Raw genomic sequence first — 21204 nt, 5'->3', positions numbered from 1 at the left:
CCAAAACAAAACCGTTTAATTACATCCATTCAAACTTGTTTCATATTAAATACGGAAGCCGCGTTGTGTTGATTGACAAAAGCCCAGAGAAAAAAGAAACCGTGATTACGAGTGTCATGACAACGAAATCAAACATACAAACATCTTGTAAACACTGGTATTTACTTAAAGAAACGCTTATTTGGTATTAGTCTAATTATTTTGCATTTAGTTTGATCTTGAAGGTGTTTCAAACCTTAAAACTTTTTAAAACACATATTTAAATGTTAGACATTAGTAATGAGTAATCAGTAATGCATAACCCGTATCCCTAGCTAGCGGCAAAGATTTACATTACAATCCGTTTTGGTTTATGATAATACGTGCACTTTAACATAATAGCGGAAATATAATCCGATGCCACACATGAGTAAGATCATCAGCATGAACACTAACGCAACTGGTATTTGGGGGAATTTTGTGTTTAGGGCCATAATAACGTACAACTCCATCTCCGAAGTCAGGGATGCAACTATTAGGTCATTCTACTTTTACATACATAACTGCATTTTTGTAATATACCTGCCTACAATTGTAAATTTGTATATTGTCATTCCTTATCTACTTATTTGTATTTTTTGTATTTTTATATTCTTTTATTATGTGTTTTATGTTCTGTCGCTGTCATTCTGTTGTACTGCGGAGCTTCTGTCACGAAAACAAATTCCTCGTATGTGTAAACATACCTGGCAATAAAAGCTCATTCTGATTCTTTAACGATGCAAATCTACACAGCAAAATTTACCTTCGCATACATTTATTAAGCATGTCATTGCTATATAGTGAATCTAATTTGGAGTATTTTTGACATTTTGTTGGCTTAGTGCTGATAATATAGCTACTAAGCAGCAATATATATATATAGAGAGAGCCTATATTATAATAACCGTAGTGAGCTAGGCTACATAATTATGACGAGAACTGATACAATGGTTTGCAAAAGTAGATTAAATAGCCTATAGCCTAATGAATTATAATTAAGAACTGATTGTCTGTAATGAATATTAGATTGTCTAGGATAAAATGGGCACAGTTTTATGCAACCATGAGGTCTTTGTTTGTGATAGGAAAGCTTGCAGGCGCAACCGTTTCATTTAGTGAGATTTGGGTTAGTCACTTAGTCAATAAACTCTGTTTCCGCTCGTCCCGGGACTCGACTGAAACACTGATGATTAATCCACGGTGAGTCAAACGCGCAGTGGACTATTTATGTCCCCTATATATAGAGTCCCGATCCGTTCACTCTCAGTGCAGTGTGCAGGTTTACTTCACTTCTAGGCACAAACGGACATTGTGTTTATTCATTCCATTTATTTCATTTCAATTGTATTTTATTTTTAAACTATGCCTTACAGTAACGCTTAATGGTAATTGATCTGGGCTGGTACAGAAAGATGGCAAGTTCAACACCACAAGGATCGATATCATGAACTAACAAAAGGTTGCTGTAGCCTATTGGTTGAAACTGTAAATCAGTTTGGGTAAAAATGTCAGTTAAATGACTGCAATGAATAGCATCCAATACAAAAAAAAAACGAAAATGGAGAAGGAAAACCCTAAAAGTATATATTATTATATCCAACAGCTTAACAACGTCTGTCTAAGACATTGTTTATATTGATGGGGCAAAGTCAAACAATATTCACCGCCATTCATGTTTTTCAGAAAATGATTCATCATTGACACACAGCCTTGAATAGAAGACTGTGTTAAATTTACTCCACTTCCTACAATACTTGAACGATGTTTTCCTGTGGTCGGATGACTAGACCAAAGAAAACTTCCAGAATTCACTCCCACATATTGATATTTTCCTTTTATCTTAAATAATCTCCTGTGTGCTCCATACAGTTGTGAATCAGCGCGAGTAAAAACACAAGCATGTTTAACGTGCACTATGAATCACGAGCGTGACTAACGCGACAGAAATAAACTTTTCAGTTTCAAAAGCACCTGAAGTCAAGTCTTACAAGTCTCACGACTGACATCTATTGCCCGTTTTGTGTATTGCACAGCTTGTCTAATAAAAAATGCAGTATTAGACAACAACACTATACCAAATCTTGGGATATTTTCAGAGGCGAATACTGCTTACTGCAAAGCCTACTATTTATTTAAATTATATGCCTTTTATTATATACCTATTATGTCACATACTCTTATTACATTACATATTTAATTCAGCAAGCATTATTTTAAATATAAACAAAATATGACTGCTTTTCTACACTTTAGACATTAAATGTTTACCTGGTAATATCATAATGATCTAGATCATTAGACATGATTTTAGGGTTGGAAGCCTGTTTGGAACATTAGTTTACAAAACACTGTCATACTGTGGACAGCGTGCAGACATGGTGAGTGTAATATACATTATTCTGAACAATAGCCTTGATGAACATGGATGCTTATTCATCGCAATGATATTTCAGTTTAATTGTCTGGATGAAAATAAGAATGATGCAGAGTTTGTTAGTACATTAAACATTACCTTAAGACATGATATAATAACAATTACAATTTTATAAACTATATATTTTAATGTATTTTTTCATAATTTCTTCGATGTGTCATTCATTTTCCATATTGTTAACAGTTATGCTTCAGTTTTTAGATATTATAATGCATTATAATGCATTTTTTGCAATATTTTTGACTTTGTTTTTCACAAATCAATTTAGACAAAATTTAAAAAATCTATTTTTAAAATGTAATATTGCATTATTCAAGTTGTGCATGTGGAATCAACAATTTACAAAAATTACCAATTCATAAGAACTCAATGGGAACAACAGGGTTTCCAGCCTTTGCATGTGCAGCTTTGAAATGAGGCTGTATGCAGGAGGAAGTATCACCATGACGACAAGGGTTATCTTTGTTCAGCATGTGTTTCCTGTCTAGGTGAGGTGTTTAGTACAGGGAATATAACAGGTCTACTAAAGCTAACACTCAAGAGGTGCCACTTCATTGTTTAATGTGCTCATGTTATGTGTAGAGGGTGTTGGGCTGCCACTATGGTGCTGTGATTCTGGGGTTTTAGGATACAGTGCTGGCCGGGATATGGTCAGACGTCTGGACATTGTAACTCATATTGGCATTTGGTACTCCAGACCCCTTACCAGCACCCCAAGAGAAACTCCTTGACTTCAGAAGAGTCTTCTTGGGGGAATGCTTCTAGGATGAAACAGGATATTTACTATGAATATAGAAAAATATTTTCTCTTTGTCCTTATGGAGAGGTTTTAAAGAGATTTATACTAGGATCTCTGGAACAAGGTATCCAAATGTCCAAATATTGAAGTAAATATGTTCAGTTTTATCTTCACTGACCTAATATACTACATTCAGGGTTAAATAATTTTCTGCTTGTATATATAAATCTATTCAAATAAGAGCTACGCATGCCATCGGAAAATAAAGCATCAATAGAAAGCTGCCTTTTTCTACTTCAAAATTGTCTTCAAATCATGCAACTCACAATATCTAATCATTGATCTGAGTGAGCATGTGCAATGAAAGCAAAAACAGGAAGCTAACGTGGACGCTGATTATTTCACCGCAGGTTTGAAAGATGCCTGACTGCTCAGTCTAATCTCTCCTCAGCAGATGTGTGCTCATATGAGGGAAACTTTACAGACAGCACAGCAGGCCGGAGACCTGTGGTGCTGTCCTACGTGATGTCTCCTCACCTGCACCAGATATCAGACAATAGCATTTGCACCTCAGTAGGCAAAGGGAAATCCTGCAGCATTGAAGCGGTCCTCAGGGCCACTTCACGATTCCAGAGTTGGGTCCGCTCCAACCTACTGCTTCCCAGCATGATGAAGGTCTGCATTCGGTCTCTGTGTTCTGATGTCTAGCAGCAGTGGCTCAGGATTTAAGGTCTGAACAATTACATTTCAAAGGGTTATTCATTTGAAAACTAGAAGGTGCCAATTTAGCACTTACAATGTGGCAAATTATTTGCTAATTATCAATGGTTCTTAAAGCAAAGCTTTGGTGAAGATGAAGGTAACAAGTGTATTTCTTCCTTTCCAGCCAAACTTTAAACAGTTTATGTTTTACGGATGTTTCTTCATCTTTGGGCACTTTTATGCTTATGTTCCATTTATAAATTACAGCTGTAATTTTCTCCCACAACAAACCAATGTGCTTTAAATAAAGTTCAAAATGAACGAACCCACAGTTGAAGAAACACTATACATCACATTTGAAAACTTTAATCAAAACTCCTTTTAGGGTCCGGTAAACCCGATGCTGCGCTGTCCATCTCAGAGGCTGCTGGACCGCATTGTGTGGCTGATGTGGGAAGTGTGCAGATGAATTACTTCAGTGAAAAGGACAAACTCAGGCTTCTTTATACCCTGACTGTCAATCAACAACCTCTCATACTGCAGATATAACAATAAGTGGCTGTGGCTAGAAGGGATACAGCTACGGCTGGAAGCAAACAATAAATTAAATTGTCTACCTATAAGATTTTTTAACATCTACATCTACCCTGACCCTATACCTACTCCTTACAATAATGCAAAAACAGTAATATTGTTGTACAGTGTGACAGAAATTATGCTATATTAAAGTTTGCATGCCCAGTAGCTGCAGCAGTATGTCTCCCTTCTAGCCTTCTAATATAAGTGAATATTGCACATTGTACTGTAATTGAGCATAGCTAGCAAAGTCAAGATCATAGGTTCGATTCCCAGGGCATTCCCAAAGCATGAACTCATCCATAACCATGTCTTGAACATTGTGGGGAACAGGTTTATTTATAAAGAAAAACCAAACCGAATGGTAAAGGAAATTCTATGTGTAATCCTTGTTAGGAAGTTTGCAAATAATATTGTAAAATATGCACACATTAACTCTTATTTGTATGTCCAAAACGTAGCTACGCTTCTTCAGCATTCAGTTAGGAATTACACAAATCACGGAAATGACACCTAAGCAAACTATTTAAATGTTCAATTTAGAACGGTCATATGTGAGAGACAAATTCAAGTAGTTTCACATTTCTATTGTAAAACGGTTGTCAAATATTTAACGTTTGCCTACAATCTTACCTCGCTCTCTGTTGTGTTAAACCTGGCGGTCGGACTCGGATCGGACCAGGCGCTCTGCTTCTGTGCCGTAAACCCCGTCTACTCTCATTTGATAGGTACCTCAGTTATTTTGACATTGACCAGCGCTTTTAGACCGCTGGGAAGAGCTTTTAAACCTTGGCATCATTGATCAAAATAAAAATTCTGAAATAAAGTCAGAATTGCAAAACTGCGATTTTTGAAAAAGTCAGGGAACTGTGAGACAGGCTAAACTCTAAAAAAAAAGTCGCAATTAATTTTTTTTATAGGCTATTCCGTGGAGGAATCAACCTTCCACATCAATAGGCTAGCTATATAAAGAACACGAAAATGTACACACTGGCATGGCCTGCTTCCTGTTTTCAGCTCTACTTTTGACTTTTCTGCCTACAGAATGTTCCAGGTCCTTCCTCCGCTACCAGGGCTCCTGTGGAAGGATGATGGTTTGGGCACGAAGAAAAGCTTTCAGGAGCCCATTTTCCTCTCCGCTGGAGCGCCGTGCAGACATTACCTATCAACTTCTTCACATTACCCAGAGCCTGAGCTCTAACAGCCTCTTCTACTCCAATAGTTTTCAAACCTCTCCATAAAGTACCCCAGCACTGCACATTTTGTGTTTCTCCCTATATCTGACACACATGCTTCAGGTCTTGTGGTCTCCACTAATGATCTGAATCAGGTGTGATAGATGAGGGAGATGTACAAATCGTGCAGGGCTGGGGGTACTCCAGGACAGGTTTGAGAACCACTGTTCTACACCAAAGCCTCAGAGGACATGTTTGGTACCTTGGATGATAGCAGGGTCTTTATTGTGGATGCCATGCAACATGTAAACCAGTTTTTAATGGTAAAATATTATAAAGAGACAAACTTGCTTTATCCATGTATCAAGTGTAATTCAAGTCTTCTATTCATCAAAGAATGTCAGCTTTTTTGTGTGTGTGTGTGTAATTATGATTTAGCTTTACTGGACACAAATGCTATGTGTTATACCTAATTAATTACACTCCTCCTTCCTGTAGGATACCCCCCTGATGAAGACTTGCTACCAGAGCATCATCTCCTGTCTCGGTTGTCTCGTGAAAGACTTCCTCCGTGTGAAACTGTTCGAGCCGCACAGAGTTTTATCTTACTTTGCAAACATGTCATTAACAATCTACTCGTGCCTAATGATCTGCAGTCAGGTCATCAAGAAGCGGTCAGTGTGCTTGCTATCTGTGCGGACCAATCTCAGTCTGAGCAAAGAAGAATTACTGCTGTCCAAACCTTTAAAGACATTATAAAGACATTAAGGCCATGCAGCGTTCTCATAGGTATCCTGCATGCCTCTGTAGTGACAGGTTCTAGACCAAAACATGAAACAGGACTGTGAAATCTCATCAGTAAATATCAAGTGTTTAGGTTATCAAAGCACAGCTGGCAAAAAAACATTAAGACATATTAGGAAGAAAAAAAGAAAAGGAAACCAGTCTGTTCAAATTGCAAAAATATAAGTCAGAGACAAAACAAGGAACTTCATGACAAAAGAAGAATATTTTAATTACAAAGACAACTCTGATTAGTAACCCATAAACCATATCAATCTTCATGTTTCTGTACAATGCTTGCTAAGCAGTTTCATTCAGGTATAGAAAATGTAAAAAGAGAAATGTTCAAAATGACATTACTCCATAAATTTTAATGGCAGGTACTCTGGAGAGAGAGAGAGAGAAAAAAAAAAAACAGCATTTCATCAACAAATATTTTCAAGCAATAAATATTTATAAATAGTGTAAATTTACAACAAGATTAGAAATATATATATATATATATATATATATATATATATATATAAAAAGAAAAATTTAAGTTTATTCCTTAGTCTATGTGCAACACATTTTTCTTTGTGACTTGGCTACCCCCCCAACACCAATCTTTCTTTTTCCTTAAAAAGAGACAAAAAAATATTTCACATTACAAATTTATTTTTTGTTGTCTAAAGAAAATGTTGAACAAAAAAACCCTACTTAAAGGAAATAAGAATGAAAGAAAATCATGTATTAGCTTTTACATGAAGTACAGAAGACAAAAGAAAAGAAAAAAAGAGGATTAAAGCAACAGTAAAATAAAAAGGAAGAGTCAGTAGTTTTGAGTGATTTTGCTATTTGTGGTATATACACAAAACCATTTTTCTTCAGCAATTAGTCCATTTGTAGTTTGTGTTTCAAAGAGAAGTGGTGCTGAACAAGCTGAGACAGTATTGAAGATGGAGACGAAACCACTTCACTCCAGTGGGCCGAAACTCCATACTTGGCAAGGTTGCATAGACAAACAGCTTCGAACCAGCAGCCTTGTGGGGTTTGCTACAGAAACCAGTGGTGTGGAACTGGGTCAGGTCTCCTGAATATCAGAAAGAGATGTGTTGCGTTCCAGGGTGTTATCCAAAGAACCGTTAATGTCAATGTCAAGTTGAGGAGGAGGGCAGGGGTGGGGCCTGTGGAAACAGCCATAGCATATTAAGCATGCCCATTTCTTGCTACCTGAGACCATTAATCAGATCTAGAGAAGGTCAGAGTAAGGGCTTTGAGACTTACTAATGTGAACTGGTCACACACGTGCATGAGGTCCTCTATTCTGTACTGCTCTAAAATCACAAAGTTCTCAAGGTTAGGGCTGCATCTCCGAGCACATTCCTGGCAGTGCACCACATATGTCTTACGTGAGTTACTCTCACTGGTGACAAACAGCATATCAAAGACCTCCACCTGCAATAAAATAAAAAAATACAAATTATTTTCTATTATTTTTTTATGTGCATGAATAAAAAACAGGTTTTAAGGCAAAAACAAACAAAACGACAAAGCTGATGAAAGTGTAAAAATATTTACACTTTCATTATAAATTAATATTTATAATAATAATTGCCTAATGTTAAACAAAGTGTCAAGAAAAACTTAGAATGTTGACTTCACAAAGCCTTGCATACAATTTCTAGGGAGAGAAATTCTAGGATCTAAAAATAAAGCCTTGTATGAAATTACAAGTAAAAAGAAATGCTAGAATCTTAAAATTAATATATTTCAACATTCAACAGGCATATTTCATCCATAGTCAATGTGATTTCAACATGACGGTCATAATGAGTGGGATGAAGAACAAACACAGGTCTTCTCCAACCTCTTTTTTAATGATGCTTTCAATTGTTGTGATTAAATGATAAGAATGTTAGAATGAATGAAATCATTTTAAACAGAGATCACATTTGCAAAGTGAAATATTTCAAAGCTGAGCATAACTAGAAATATTTTAAATAATATACTTAAATACTTGTTGATTTTTCTAGGTATTTAAATAATTTATTTTTAATTAGTGCTGTCAAATGATTAATCACATCCAAAATTAGTTTGTTTACATAGCGTATACTTGTACATAACATCAGAAAATGTTATTTATATATAAATGTATATACACATGTAAATATTTTCAAAATATATACTGTATGCGTGTTTTTTATATATACATAAATATACACAGTACACATACATTATGTAAACAAAAACTTATTTCCGATGCAATTAATCATTTGACAGCATTATTTTAAATATATTTTTTTGTAGCGTTGACAAAGTCCATTTTAAACATTTCCTGATATATCCAGTATGATAAATGTAAAATAGCTTTTTTTTTAGACCACTGATATGACTGAAGTCTTCGCCTCATGTGATGATTATGTAATTTCAAACAAATGTGCCAAAGCAAACATTTATTTCTTGAGTGTAAACTACAGTCATTTACATTTACAACTTACGGGCAATTAAAATATAAAGAACATTTGGTGAGAAAAAAACAACAACAAAAAAAAAACACCAACCTGGCTGTGTGTTCTGTACTAGACTAATTGAGACTTGTCATGGCACTCGTATGCTGTTGTTCTCATGTTGTTTCTGATTGCTTCTATTGTTCTCATTTGTAAGTTGCTTTGGATAAAAGCGTCTGCTAAATGATTAAATGTAAATGTAAGAATACACACCTCACAGATGCTACAGTAGTGAGCAGGTTCGTCCTTGCTCCTTCCGTGCCAAACTAGCTCTTTTCCAGCAGTTATAAGCGCCTCCCTCAACGTCTGACACTGCTTTAGTGTCCTCAACAAGCAATACCTGAGGAGGAGGAACAGACCTTATTTAACACTTCCATTAATCTGCTTAAAATTTCATTCACGCTAGACTTCATTCTGTCCTCTCAAAGAACCAGATTCATAAATGTGGTGCAGTAAACTCACTTGATCATCTCAAAGAGTTTGTGGTCTGACACTTTGATGTTCCTGGCCATGTTCCAAGAGAGGTGAATCATGGGAACGATGGACTTGACACTCTGGAGTTTGTTCCACTCATAGCGTTCCACAGCAGACTTGTACTGATGCACTGAGGAAAAATTAATAAGAGTTAACCCCTTTGAACAGTTAACAAATACAGTAGATGAACTACATTTTAACTTTAGGTTTAAGGCTTTATCAAATATACTGATATTACGTTTCACTTTTATTATTATATTTTATAAGACCGTAAAATATCACCTTCTTCAAAACTGATATGCATAACCGTTTAAAACCAAGTGAGCTGCCTACCAAGACAGCATTTTTTTGTTTTAATCGTGGCCTTTTAAAACTAAATACATATATCCTTCTTTGATAAAATGAACTCAAAATACGAAATAATTAAATAATTAACTAGCAAACTCTGGTCCGAATCCAGAGTGCGAGATGAGTCCATGCAGACCGTGAAGGCTTTTGATATAATTAAATAAATGGCATTTTCAACACTTTGGAAAGTTGACGGGTCCTTAAAAAGTCTTAATTGGTACAAAAAAGAGAAATTTTGATTTCTCAGAGATGGAAAAACAAGAATTGTGATTAAACTTCAAAAGACTATACATCGAATAAATATGAGCATTGCAGGTTTCAAAGTCATCTGCTGTGCTGCTTTGTGTACTGCTGTTCCGAAAGCGCCACCTGCTGGAAGAGAATGATTTTCAATCAGCCTGTCTTCTGTTGTCAAAGACCGATATGAAAACCAACCTATGTTTTTAAGCAGCAAAAACGGTTGTAAATGTGAACTGGTGGATCAACAAGATAACATATCATAAAAAATTAAACAATTAAGACTGTAAAATATGTTAATTAATATTACTTGGTTAATGGTTTAAATTATAAGAATTGATACATTTGACTCTTAAAGGCTGAAAAGAAGTTTATCATTTTATAAAACCTTTTGTTTTTATGAAAACATGCTTCTGAACTGTAAATCATGCATTTTTTTTTTTGTGCAGGTTTTGAAAAGGTCTTTAAAAAAAGTCTTGAATTTAAAGCTTAAATATACTGCAGATACCCTGGTCTGGCAAAAACTATCAACTGTTTTTATATAAAATTGTCTGGTGAAGAGAGTTCATTATTGGCCCTCAAGCGGTTTAGTTGAAGACCCTTGGTCTAGAGTGTCTGTATGGTGTTCACATATTTTCATCTATTTCCAATCCTATGCCTATTTTGGCCCCTGGTGGTCCAATATCAGTAATAAGCAACTTGACATATTTACCAGTGAGTGGTCCTACATTCCAAGCAATGTTGTTGCACCAGCCAATAGCCTGAACCCAATGCACAGTGCCTGTGTTAAGCCAGACCAGATCCCCTGGTCGCTGGACAAAGCGATACACTGGAACATTGGCCTCATACAAGTCTTCTAGATTTGGCCACCATGAGCCCATTAGGTAATTTATATTATTCCTGCATAAAGAATATGTCAGTCAGTAAGACACAGACTTACAAACAAGCTTTAATTCATATTTTACATTAAACTTATGGCAAGGTGTTTTAGCAGAATTAAAGCATTTTTGATTGTGCTTACTTTTCACAGAAGTCATTCATGACACCCCAGTACGGCTCAGAAACAGCAAACCATTCACAATCTCCAGGGCCGATGTTAATGTTCACAGAGCAGAAGTTATTATTTTCTTGATGACCTGAATGGAAAAATAAATGATTTTTAATAACATCCCGACTTTCAACTCTAACGTCTGTATTTGAGAAATGTTTCGGTATAGCACGGCGAGATGTGCATGTGCTCGCGTGCCAATGAGCTGACCTGGTGTCCTGCTGCCTGGGACCTTCATATAGAGCTGGACTGTGTTCATGCCGAGAATGGTGTGACCCACATGACTGAGCAGGTTCCCTGCAGACACCACCCGCACGAAGGCAGGCAGCTTACTCAACTCAGCCAGCTGCAGCTTCCACCTGCAAGGCCACAGGGCAAAGAGGTTAGGTGTAGTGACCTAACATGTCCCCTGTTCAATCATAACTCTAGGAGTCTGTCTGAACACTGCAAGTGGTCTGAAGAGGCCCATTTAACACTCACAACCCTCCTTCAGACTTCAATTAAACTCTCTAGAGCATCTTGATGAAGCACTAAACCACATGAGGCATGCATTAGTGATTTTATTACTGTTAAAGGTTATTAAGCACAACAAGAAGCTGAGTTCCTTTTTACCAAGGTAAAAAAACACTTCATGAACTCAAGTGGTTTACTGCTTTTATTTAGGACATTTGACCCTTAAAGAAACAATTGTTTAAAAGATTACAATTACTTCAGATTCTTCAATGTGACTATCATCCTAGAATTCATCAAATTGTTCAAGAATTACTGTAAAGATATTTGTTACAAGGAAGGATAAGTATTTCTATTATAAATAAATAAAAACAAAAAAAAACAATCAATACTACAGAAACTGAAAACAGCACTGTAGCTGTTCCACACTTCTTGAGGCTGCAATCATTTTCTACCAATGAATATTTTTCATATTTACCAAGTAATAAGAACCTTTCTAAATGACAAAATTAGCACATTAGGAAGCTCTATTCAACACTCCAATCTACTATAACAGCTATAATGTTTAATTTTAAAAAGTCTAAAAAAAGAAAAAGCCTATTTTAACCTGTGCTGAAAATCCTTTACCCAATTTATGGTTACTAGTCAAAAACGACAGACCTTTTAAAAATTGCTTGTAAATCTCTCATTATGACAAATTATCACCAAATTTTGGATTCAATCCTTTTGTCAACTTGTTTTCTTTCAATAAGGGTCGATCATGGGCCTTACTGATCTAAGCTTATTCACCTCAGAGTCAGTAAGTTTAGTCCAATGTGTTAACAATAACTAGCATTTTAAGGGAAAATCTAACGTTGGTCAAAATGACAGGAACACAACATGAGGGTTAAACTGTAATAATAATATCCCTAATATATATCTTCAATTTAACAACCAAATGTGCCTGCAAATGCATTTTCATTAAAAAAGGCTTCACAATCCCTTTAGGACTTTAAAGGATTAGTTCACTCCAGAATGAACATTTCCTGATAATTTACTCACCCCCATGTCATCCAAGATGTTAATGTCTTTCTTCAGTCAAAATTAATAAAATTAAGAGGAATAAGGGTCTTATTCCCAGAGACATTGCATTGAAACTGCATTCTGGACCTTCAACCAAGTGGCCACCATTAAAGTCCACTATACGGAGAAGAATCCTGGAACATTTTCCTCAAAAACTTTCATTTCTTTTTGACTGAAGAACAAAAGACTTTTACATCTTGGAAGACATGGGGGTGAGTTAAATATCAAGAAATTTTAATTCTGGAGTGAACTAATAACCTTAAAGCACAACAGATCTGCAACTTTGTATTGCATGTAAGATGGTTTATGCATGAATGCTTAGAAGGGGAACAAAGCCAGTGAGCACTTACTTTTTCTCATCTGACAAATCAATGTTGGTCCCAAACTTGATGTTCTTAAAAGGACCTCTTCTTCTGCGGACCGCACTGAAACAAACACAGGCTCCAGTTACAGACTATGGTTCTGTAAAACGTGTTTCAAACAGTTAGACTTTATTTGAACATGGACTTACTTTTCTGACAGAGCAGATTCTGCATCTGAGTGGTCTTTTTGCCCTTTCTTTTCATTTTCCTCCTGTTAGATAAAAATAAATGTGTAAAAGCAACCATTAGAATCCAAGCACCAATCATGAAGCGTTTCACAGTATCAACATCATTCAATGTCTGTCTAAATCTCCAACACAGCTGGCTGAGAGCACTCACTTCCAAGTGTTTTGGATTGCTACAGAAAGTTCTAATGCACCACTGTCAAAAACTCAGTGGTGGACAGTAACAGTAGTTTTACTTTGTTACTGTACTTAATTAAATTTTGCAAATACTTTACTGGAGTAGTTTTATTTTGAATAAATATTACTTTTACTTCATGACATTCCAAAGCATAAGATCATACTTTTTGCTTAACTACATTTCATAAAACATATCATTAATCCATAATATATCATGTGCTCAGAGATGCAAAAGCAGTGTCTGATTCAAGAACAGATGGATTATTTTCAATGAACCTTTTAAATCTGTTTGCAAATTAGAATGATCTGATTGCAGCTGTTCTAGAGTCGACAACTCACTGATTCAAATGAACCGTTAAGTGTGAGTCTCTAGTGAACTGAATAAACAAGAACCAGGGGATCTTGTGAGCACACGTGCAACTGATGCTGCTAAAACTAAGTTACTAATGTTGAATTTTAGGATTAATTATTGTAACTGAAAATCATATTTAGGCCAAAATTGTCAATTGTTAGTGACCTAATCTGCTGTAAAGGGTGATCTATTTAAGACCACTGAAATGCTTAACTGCAGACTCTGCTTTAGGTTAAAAAAAAAAAAAAAAAAAAATTTAAAAAAAAATTTAAATAACAGATTAAATAAAATAACTCATGCATGTTCAGTTTTATTAAAATGCTATGCATTTAACCTGTGAGACATCTGTTTTTTTATTTTTTAATCAAATGTTTGGATTAACGTTAACTAGCCGAGTAGACATATGAGTGTTTATTCATAAACATACTGGAAATAAGTAAATATTGTTAGCTGATGCTAACTGTCTAGCTAACAAGCTTGCTGGTGCTAAGTTGAGGTAATTTTTAACTATAAAGTCCAAATATTTTTATTCAACCACCTAGATAAATTGCATCTGAGGGAGAAAGAAAGGATGTGATGTTCAGAACATGGTAACTACAGTAATTATCAAAGTGGGAAGTGATGCACTCTGGGGACATTTGACCAGGGGTGTTTTTACTCCACAGACAAGGTTTGAGAAGGAAAGAATCATTATAAAAATATAATTATATTTTCCTTAAAATGTTCTTCGTAACTTCAGGCCTTATTCTCATGTCATATATAACTGTGATGTTCTGCAAAACAACAAACATTAAAACACGTTTTTCTTACTGGTGAAAATCAGACGGTCAACTCTCATCAACGTAGTCCATATCACCAACAAAAATATATCTTGACTCCTTATAGTGGCTATTTTAGGAAAATCCCAGGTATTTTGAGCAGTAGGATTATAAAAATATAAAATTTAATTAAGTAGTTAATATAAACTTGCAAAATAAATTCATCTATCAGTACTTAAGTACATCAAAAATCTAGTACTTTTGTGCTTTCACTTGAGTAAAATTGAAAAAGGAGTACTTTTACTGGAGTAATATTTTATTATAAGTATCTGTACTTTTACTCAAGTACTTGATTTATGTACTTCGTCCAACACTGCAAAAATGTCATCCAAAAAAAAAAAAACCCAACAACTTCCAAACAGCATAATAGTCACACAGAACATACACAACCAACTCTTGGCATGAGGAGGAAATGTAGATTGCTGACATACTGGCCCAGTACAGAGCCAATGGACAATTAAGTTTGGAAAATTGTCGCAATTATTTTTTAAGTAGAGAGTTGAAAAAATGTTTGTTCCAAACAAAATATCCACATTAAACTAAATCCACTAATAAAATATTAAGCTAATCTCTAGACATCTCTGGATTGCATGTCTTTTTCTTAATGTGGGAATTATGACGACTCACCCGCAAAGATTCCTGGAAAGACGAGGCCTGGTACTGAGCGTATCTGGCGATGGTGGTGTGAGAACGGCTGCTCTCAAAACGCCACATCTTCCTGCTTCCTGTCACATCCCAGTTCTCGTCAGTGGGCTGAGATAACTGAGTCCTCACCTCCACCAGGTGCTCTGGGTTGGCATCCACCAGAGTCTTGGTAGAGAACAATCCTAGGTCTGACATGCAAAGAAAGACACCACAATATCAACTGATTAAAACAAAGGGTAAAAACTATTACATATTTTGTTAATTATTAAACAATAATAATTTCAGAAGGGGATTACTTTTTGCATACTTTTTTTGGATACAGACATAATAACAACAACAAAACTTTGTGAACTTATAAAATAAAGATAACAAACAAGGTGTGCTGTCTGCAGCCTTTGTCTGCGCTGATCTTCATTTACAAACACGTCATTAAAATAACTCCGTGAATACTCAACGAAGAGACATGAGAGAGATATCTATAGAAAGCTTGACATATCTACTTTTAAACTAAACTAAAGTGCCGCCGAAAACAGATATTCTGTGATAAAGTAATTGATATGAAAACAACGCAATGTCCGTTTTTCACGTCTGCCTTCATTATATCTAATGTGACCACGCCCTCGCTCTGAACGTGCTATTCAGATTCAAACTGAAGCGAGCGGCTTGAATACGCCCACACAGAAGAAAAAGCAGCAAGACTGTTCTTCAAGTTCTTTTATTTTACTGTTTGCTTCGCGATGAGAGGAATAAGACATAATTCACCCCAAAAAGATGTGATGTGTTTGAGGATTTGAGAAATGGATTTCCTCAGAAAAAAAGAATGAAGCACTTTATTCAGCAGAGATCATAAACATGATTAAGTCTCTTTTTATTTATTTATATACTTGTACTAGTTTTCACATAACGTTTAAACATTTTACTAGTTAGACTTTTTCCAAAGACTTTTTCCAAACTATAATTCCTGACTAAATGTATAGTAATCAAGTGAAATATTATGAAGTTTCAATAACAATATACAATACTATACCATTCAAAAGCTTGATGTAAATAAATGTAACAAATAAAGATAACTGTAACAAATGTAAAAACAATGCTGTTCTTTCAATTTATTCCCCCTAAAAAACCTGAAAAATATTCTCAGCTCTTTTCAACATTAATAATAATAATAAATAATGATAATAACAATAAATGTTTTTTTTTTTTTTTTTTTTTTGTAGAAAATAAGATTGTTAAAAGGATTTCTGAAGGATTGTGTGACTGGAGTAATGATGCAAAAAATTAGTTTGAAAGTCAGCTTTGATTGTTCCTAATAAACTGTTTCACTGCTCCCCCAAAATGATATTAAATTATGTTGTGGGATAATTAAATATATTCTAAATAAACTACAAACATAAAATTATATAGATTTATTTTGTTCTCACATTCTTTCTTGTAACTCCTTCCTCTCAGTGGCACAGATGACTGAATGGCTCATTATGCAGCTCATTATGCAGCTCATTATGCAGGCCTTTGTCTTCTCAGGTGTAAATCACAATGATATTCATGATAGTTGACGCCTACTCGCATATGACTTTTACCAACAAAAAGTGTCTTAGAAAATTTAAATCAATATATTGTTTTCTGTAAGTGAGTAAACAAGATAATTTTCACATAATTTACAAAGAAAAATTCTAGGCTACAAGCTCCAGTTCTCAAAAGTCCCGGGAACCATTGTTCTGTATGAGTTTTATGGCCTTATTCAAGTGATTTAACATTTTTAGTTTTTCACTAACCACGCATAACATTTTTTTTCTCAAAAACACAATCATGTACATGCATGCATTTCACATATTATTACAGCCCAGTTTGTGCTGATTACAGTGAGATTAGACTTTAGCCATTTAGATATTTATAAGAAACTGAAAAAGCACATAGGTCAGGGCGTGACAAAACTTCTCCAGGCCCCAAAAATACCCTTAAACTCCAGAGGGTTAAGGTATGAAGAGAATGTGTGATTTAATTTTTAAAGTAGCAACTAGTGACATCAGGAGAAAAAAAAAGTTGGATTCGAACTTAGGCCACCTGCATATTAAACCATCATTAAACTGAAGAATGCAACGAAACTACCACACCTTTTCTACAACTCGAACATGAATATGAGGTTTAGATTTCAAAACCTCGCGCATAGATTGAGGCCATATGTAGAAAAGTATGGACAAACACTTTTTTTGCATTTTGACTTGACAAGCAGTATAGAAATTGTCCAAATGGCCCAAATTTTCCAAACAGCAACTTGTCATACAGTAATGATGAAATATATAATGTTTAACATTGATAGTCCATGACAAAACAATAACAAGCATACAATATCAGTCAGAATCTACATTTAAAATGTAATGTCACTTTCCCAAATTAGACCATTAGAGCCCATCTGAAAGCAAAAGTATACATTCCTCATGTCATTTATGAGGTTTGAACAGCAGGTACATAAAAACTTCATTTAAGAGGAACCCTTTAAACCCTTTTAAGATGCTCCCTTGTAATGCCACTTTCAACATGCAGATGGGGCTGTTGTCATTTACGCCCAAGTCATCCTGAAACCATCCTGTGCCAAAACTCACTTTTTGCAAGTTAAATGTCTCCCGACTTAATGCTCAGACACAAAAACTACAACAAAACCATTTAAACAAAGGTGCTAATATGCAGCAAAACCAATAAAAGGGTAAATTAAAATAATACAGACCACAGATCAGCGCTGACACATACATGGTGCTTTGGCAAGAACTCAAATGCAAACAAGCGCCCAGAAACACACTCTTACCCAGCTTGAGTGCTCCAGCCAGGCCACGGATTACTGTGACGGGGTTGGCTGCGTTTGTGCAGAACTGGTGTAGAGGCGGAAAGAAAACGTCCCTCTTGTTCTCCAACTGCCAAGGATTTAAAAAGTAGATTTATTTGACTGGAGAAAATAAAAGCTTGGAATTTAAAAAAAGGTGTAATTGTGCAAGCATAAATTTAGGTCAAACAAAGTTGACTACTTTTTCATGGTAACAAATGCCTTTAATCAGTGCAACTGGACCCTTTTGCATTGTATTTTGACTTGTAAATAGCATGACAGCCGGAATACTTGAGAGAGCAGATAAAGAACAACCAGGTTGCACAGTGTCAGATGATAGTGATGTTTTACTCACATAAATACTAGGGGTGGGAGGATTGAGCTTGTCCTTTGGCAGAGTTGGGAAGGGTGCAGGTGGTAACCGTGGAGGGGGACACTTGTCAAGCAAGATGCTGTTACTGGACACACCATTCTTCCCCAGGTTTCTGCAAAATAATTTAAGAGATATTTATTAGCACATGTCCAAATGGCTGTATGTAATGTAATCTTTTATATTATCCAAATCTCATTTTAATTGATTGCATGCTACAGTGAAGACCGTAATCTCTGCTGTATTCTCGTCAACATGACAGGAACATTGAGGGTCAGTACATGTGCTGTTGCTGTCTAGAAACAGGTGGAGCCATAAGCCAGATCACTAGAGACATACAGGCAACGTCCTTCCCCATCAACAGCCCTTCCAGTCAAAACAAACAGTGTAATAAGACTGGAAGCACTGAGAAAATGTCCCACATTAAACAACATGGCAGAGGGTCAAAAGTTCAGTAACTAAAATGTCTCTAAATAATTACAGCTGTGAGGCTGGAGCGTAGTCATGCTGGTATTAGTTTAGAATCGGAATCTTGGTGATTGTGAAAACTGTCAAGTTTGACACTGCCTGACATCTTCAGCAGCTTAGTCTCTGTGCTGTTGGGTAGTGTGGCACTTTCACTGTCATTTTTAATGATGGAATACCTTTTTTTTTTACATGCTGCGGCGTTAAAGAATAAATTAGCAAGCAGGGATTTATCAATTTTGCTCAGTAATAAGGCTCTAGATGGGTTAACAAATGCATATGAAATTAACACTCCAATAAACAAACAAACAAACCCGTACATATGAAATTAGCACTACAATAAATAAACCTGTGCATACACTGCGGGTAACAAGTTTGGGATCTGTAAGGCATTACATTTTTTAATGCCTCTTATGCTCACCAAGGCAACATTTAATCAAAAATACAATAAAAGCATTAATATTGTGAAATACTGTTGTTTGAATGCATTTAGTGTCACAAAACATTTTTAATAATTATACATTTCCAAAACTTGTCCTACATAATATTTCTGTGGAAACCTTGATACACTTTTTTTACTCCAAGATTCTTTGAATGGAAAGTTCAAAAGAACGTTCAAATAGAAAAATTAGAAAAATTATAAAATGTATTTACGGTTACTTTTGCTCAATTTAGTACATCCTCTCTAAATAAAAGTATTAATTTTTGCAAACCAAAAAACATACTGACCATCCAAACTTTTTGAACAGTAGTGTACATATATAACTACTATATTGGCAGTGTATTGAAAGCAATCAAAGACCATCTTGAAAAGAACAACACACAGCTGTATGTTTTACAGACACACCCCTAATAGTTAGTAGACACATCCACGTTTCCAATCAATGCAAATTATATTGTAAAAAATATAACATTAATCGACAAAGTATTTACCTTCCGATATCAACAAGTAACTACCTTCCAAAAAATTTACAGCTCACCTATGCAAATCTCTTTCAGTGAGAACAATACATCAAATCATCAGCCTAAACCATTTTACAGCAGATTTAAACAAAATCAACTAGGATGGATTTGTTTTATAGCAGAAAAGGTGAAAATAAGGTCTAGCTATGTAATTTATATGCGCAGACACATAAAAGATTATAATCTTATAAAGCTTATAATAAGGTGGCTCAATATAACCATAACCCAAAAAATCTGCACAAAACCAATCAAGAATTCTGTTTGGAATTCTGCACAACTATGGCCAAATGGATACAGGAATGGGTAACTCACCTGCATGCTTTGAGCACATCACTGGAGCTGGGGTAGATGGAGACAGAAGACCACGGGGCGAACGAGGGAGGCATGGGGTTATGACAAACCAGCGGAGATGCCACCTTTAAGTGGCTCTGAGAGTCCTCCGGACCTTGGCCATTGAGCGTGGGGCTGTTAAGGCAGTTGACACTGTTCTGAGTGCTGTGATGGTCAGCTGATTTGGGTGAGGGTGTGGCCGTGGACATGGCAGAACAAGGGGAGGAGGCCACTGAGTTCTCCTGCGCATTTAGTCCCTGGTGCAGACTTGGGTGAACGTTGTTAACCTTTGTGCCAGCAGCCGTCAACCCACCACCATTACTATTATTACTATCATTGGCTTTTCCAATCAACAAGGCAGAGAGCTGAGGATTGTCTGAACTAAGTACAACTGGTGAGCAGGGTTTCGCCCCAGCAGCATCTGCCTGGCCCTGATGGACGTGATTAGGCAGTCCTTCTGCAGTGGCAGTGCTGTTAGGCGTCCCTGTGGAATGCCCGTTTCCTGAAAGCTTGCTCTCTTTGGTGTGCACCATGCTTTGCTGTCCACCTGAGGTAGCAGAGTGATGGGAGCTTGGGGAGGGCAGGTGATTGTGACTGGCCTCCTGCGCTAACGTGTCGCTGGCTGAGGCCGAAGGTTCGACCTGATTTGGAACGCCAGTGCCGGCTGCCGGGGTAAGCTGGGACGTCCCAGCGGAAGAGGAAGGCTGCTCGCCATTGGGACCTGCTGAATATGAACCTAGACTCTTTTGAAGCCCCTGCAATAAAGATAAAGTGTAAATAATGCAAGGTTAAGCAGTGAAATTGTTATTCTTACATTCTACCTTAAGAATTGAAAACTAGAGAAACTCAATAGACAAGCAGAAAATCAAGATGAATGTCCATTTTTCATGCTGAATGCATCCTTCTAAACTCCTTTGTACACCGCTGTAATTTGGCTCCAAATTTCAGATAAAGATTGTAATTTTGAACCCGTTCTACAACACAGTGGACTACTCAGGAAATATTTATCCATGACATTTAGGATTTTGGCATTCATAACCATGTTTATCTTAAAATTTTGAGCTGGAGAAGTTTCTGAAACTTTATAGAAACTTTTATAGAACTTTATCATACATAACATGATCATTACGATTAGGGCTGAAACGATTCCTCGAGTAACTAGATTACAAAAAATGTAATTCAGT

At 36.0% G+C, this 21204-nt stretch overlaps 2 protein-coding genes across 7 annotated transcripts in view; one reads left to right on the top strand and one right to left on the bottom strand.

Annotated features, from left to right (window-relative positions):
* The first annotated feature begins 2898 nt into the window (after positions 1-2898).
* Positions 2899-6470, top strand: dipk2b (divergent protein kinase domain 2B). Its single transcript, XM_059500795.1, is given in 10 exon segments — positions 2899-2910; positions 3083-3212; positions 3282-3318; positions 3605-3869; positions 4282-4333; positions 4336-4441; positions 5503-5690; positions 5873-5938; positions 6113-6424; positions 6427-6470. Coding segments are annotated over 10 exon segments (1212 nt in total).
* A 167-nt stretch (positions 6471-6637) lies between these two features.
* The window catches only part of kdm6a (lysine (K)-specific demethylase 6A), a 60613-nt gene continuing 46046 nt past the window's right edge, over positions 6638-21204 (bottom strand). For all 6 annotated transcript variants that reach the window (XM_059500243.1, XM_059500245.1, XM_059500242.1 and 3 more), the window contains 13 exons: positions 20003-20775; positions 18248-18377; positions 17878-17983; positions 15060-15265; positions 13050-13111; positions 12889-12963; positions 11237-11385; positions 11000-11114; positions 10691-10878; positions 9382-9523; positions 9133-9259; positions 7697-7867; positions 6638-7596 (listed from right to left, as the gene is read on the bottom strand). In XM_059500243.1, coding sequence (XP_059356226.1) covers positions 7567-7596; positions 7697-7867; positions 9133-9259; positions 9382-9523; positions 10691-10878; positions 11000-11114; positions 11237-11385; positions 12889-12963; positions 13050-13111; positions 15060-15265; positions 17878-17983; positions 18248-18377; positions 20003-20775 — 2274 coding nt within the window. In that variant the 3' untranslated portion in view covers positions 6638-7566. The remainder of the gene's footprint in view (positions 7597-7696; positions 7868-9132; positions 9260-9381; positions 9524-10690; positions 10879-10999; positions 11115-11236; positions 11386-12888; positions 12964-13049; positions 13112-15059; positions 15266-17877; positions 17984-18247; positions 18378-20002; positions 20776-21204) is intronic.

The sequence above is a fragment of the Carassius carassius genome, chromosome 19 (genome assembly GCF_963082965.1).
Source record: "Carassius carassius chromosome 19, fCarCar2.1, whole genome shotgun sequence".
Classification (NCBI taxonomy): Eukaryota; Metazoa; Chordata; class Actinopteri; order Cypriniformes; family Cyprinidae; genus Carassius; species Carassius carassius.
This window is presented reverse-complemented; position numbering and strand designations above follow the sequence as displayed.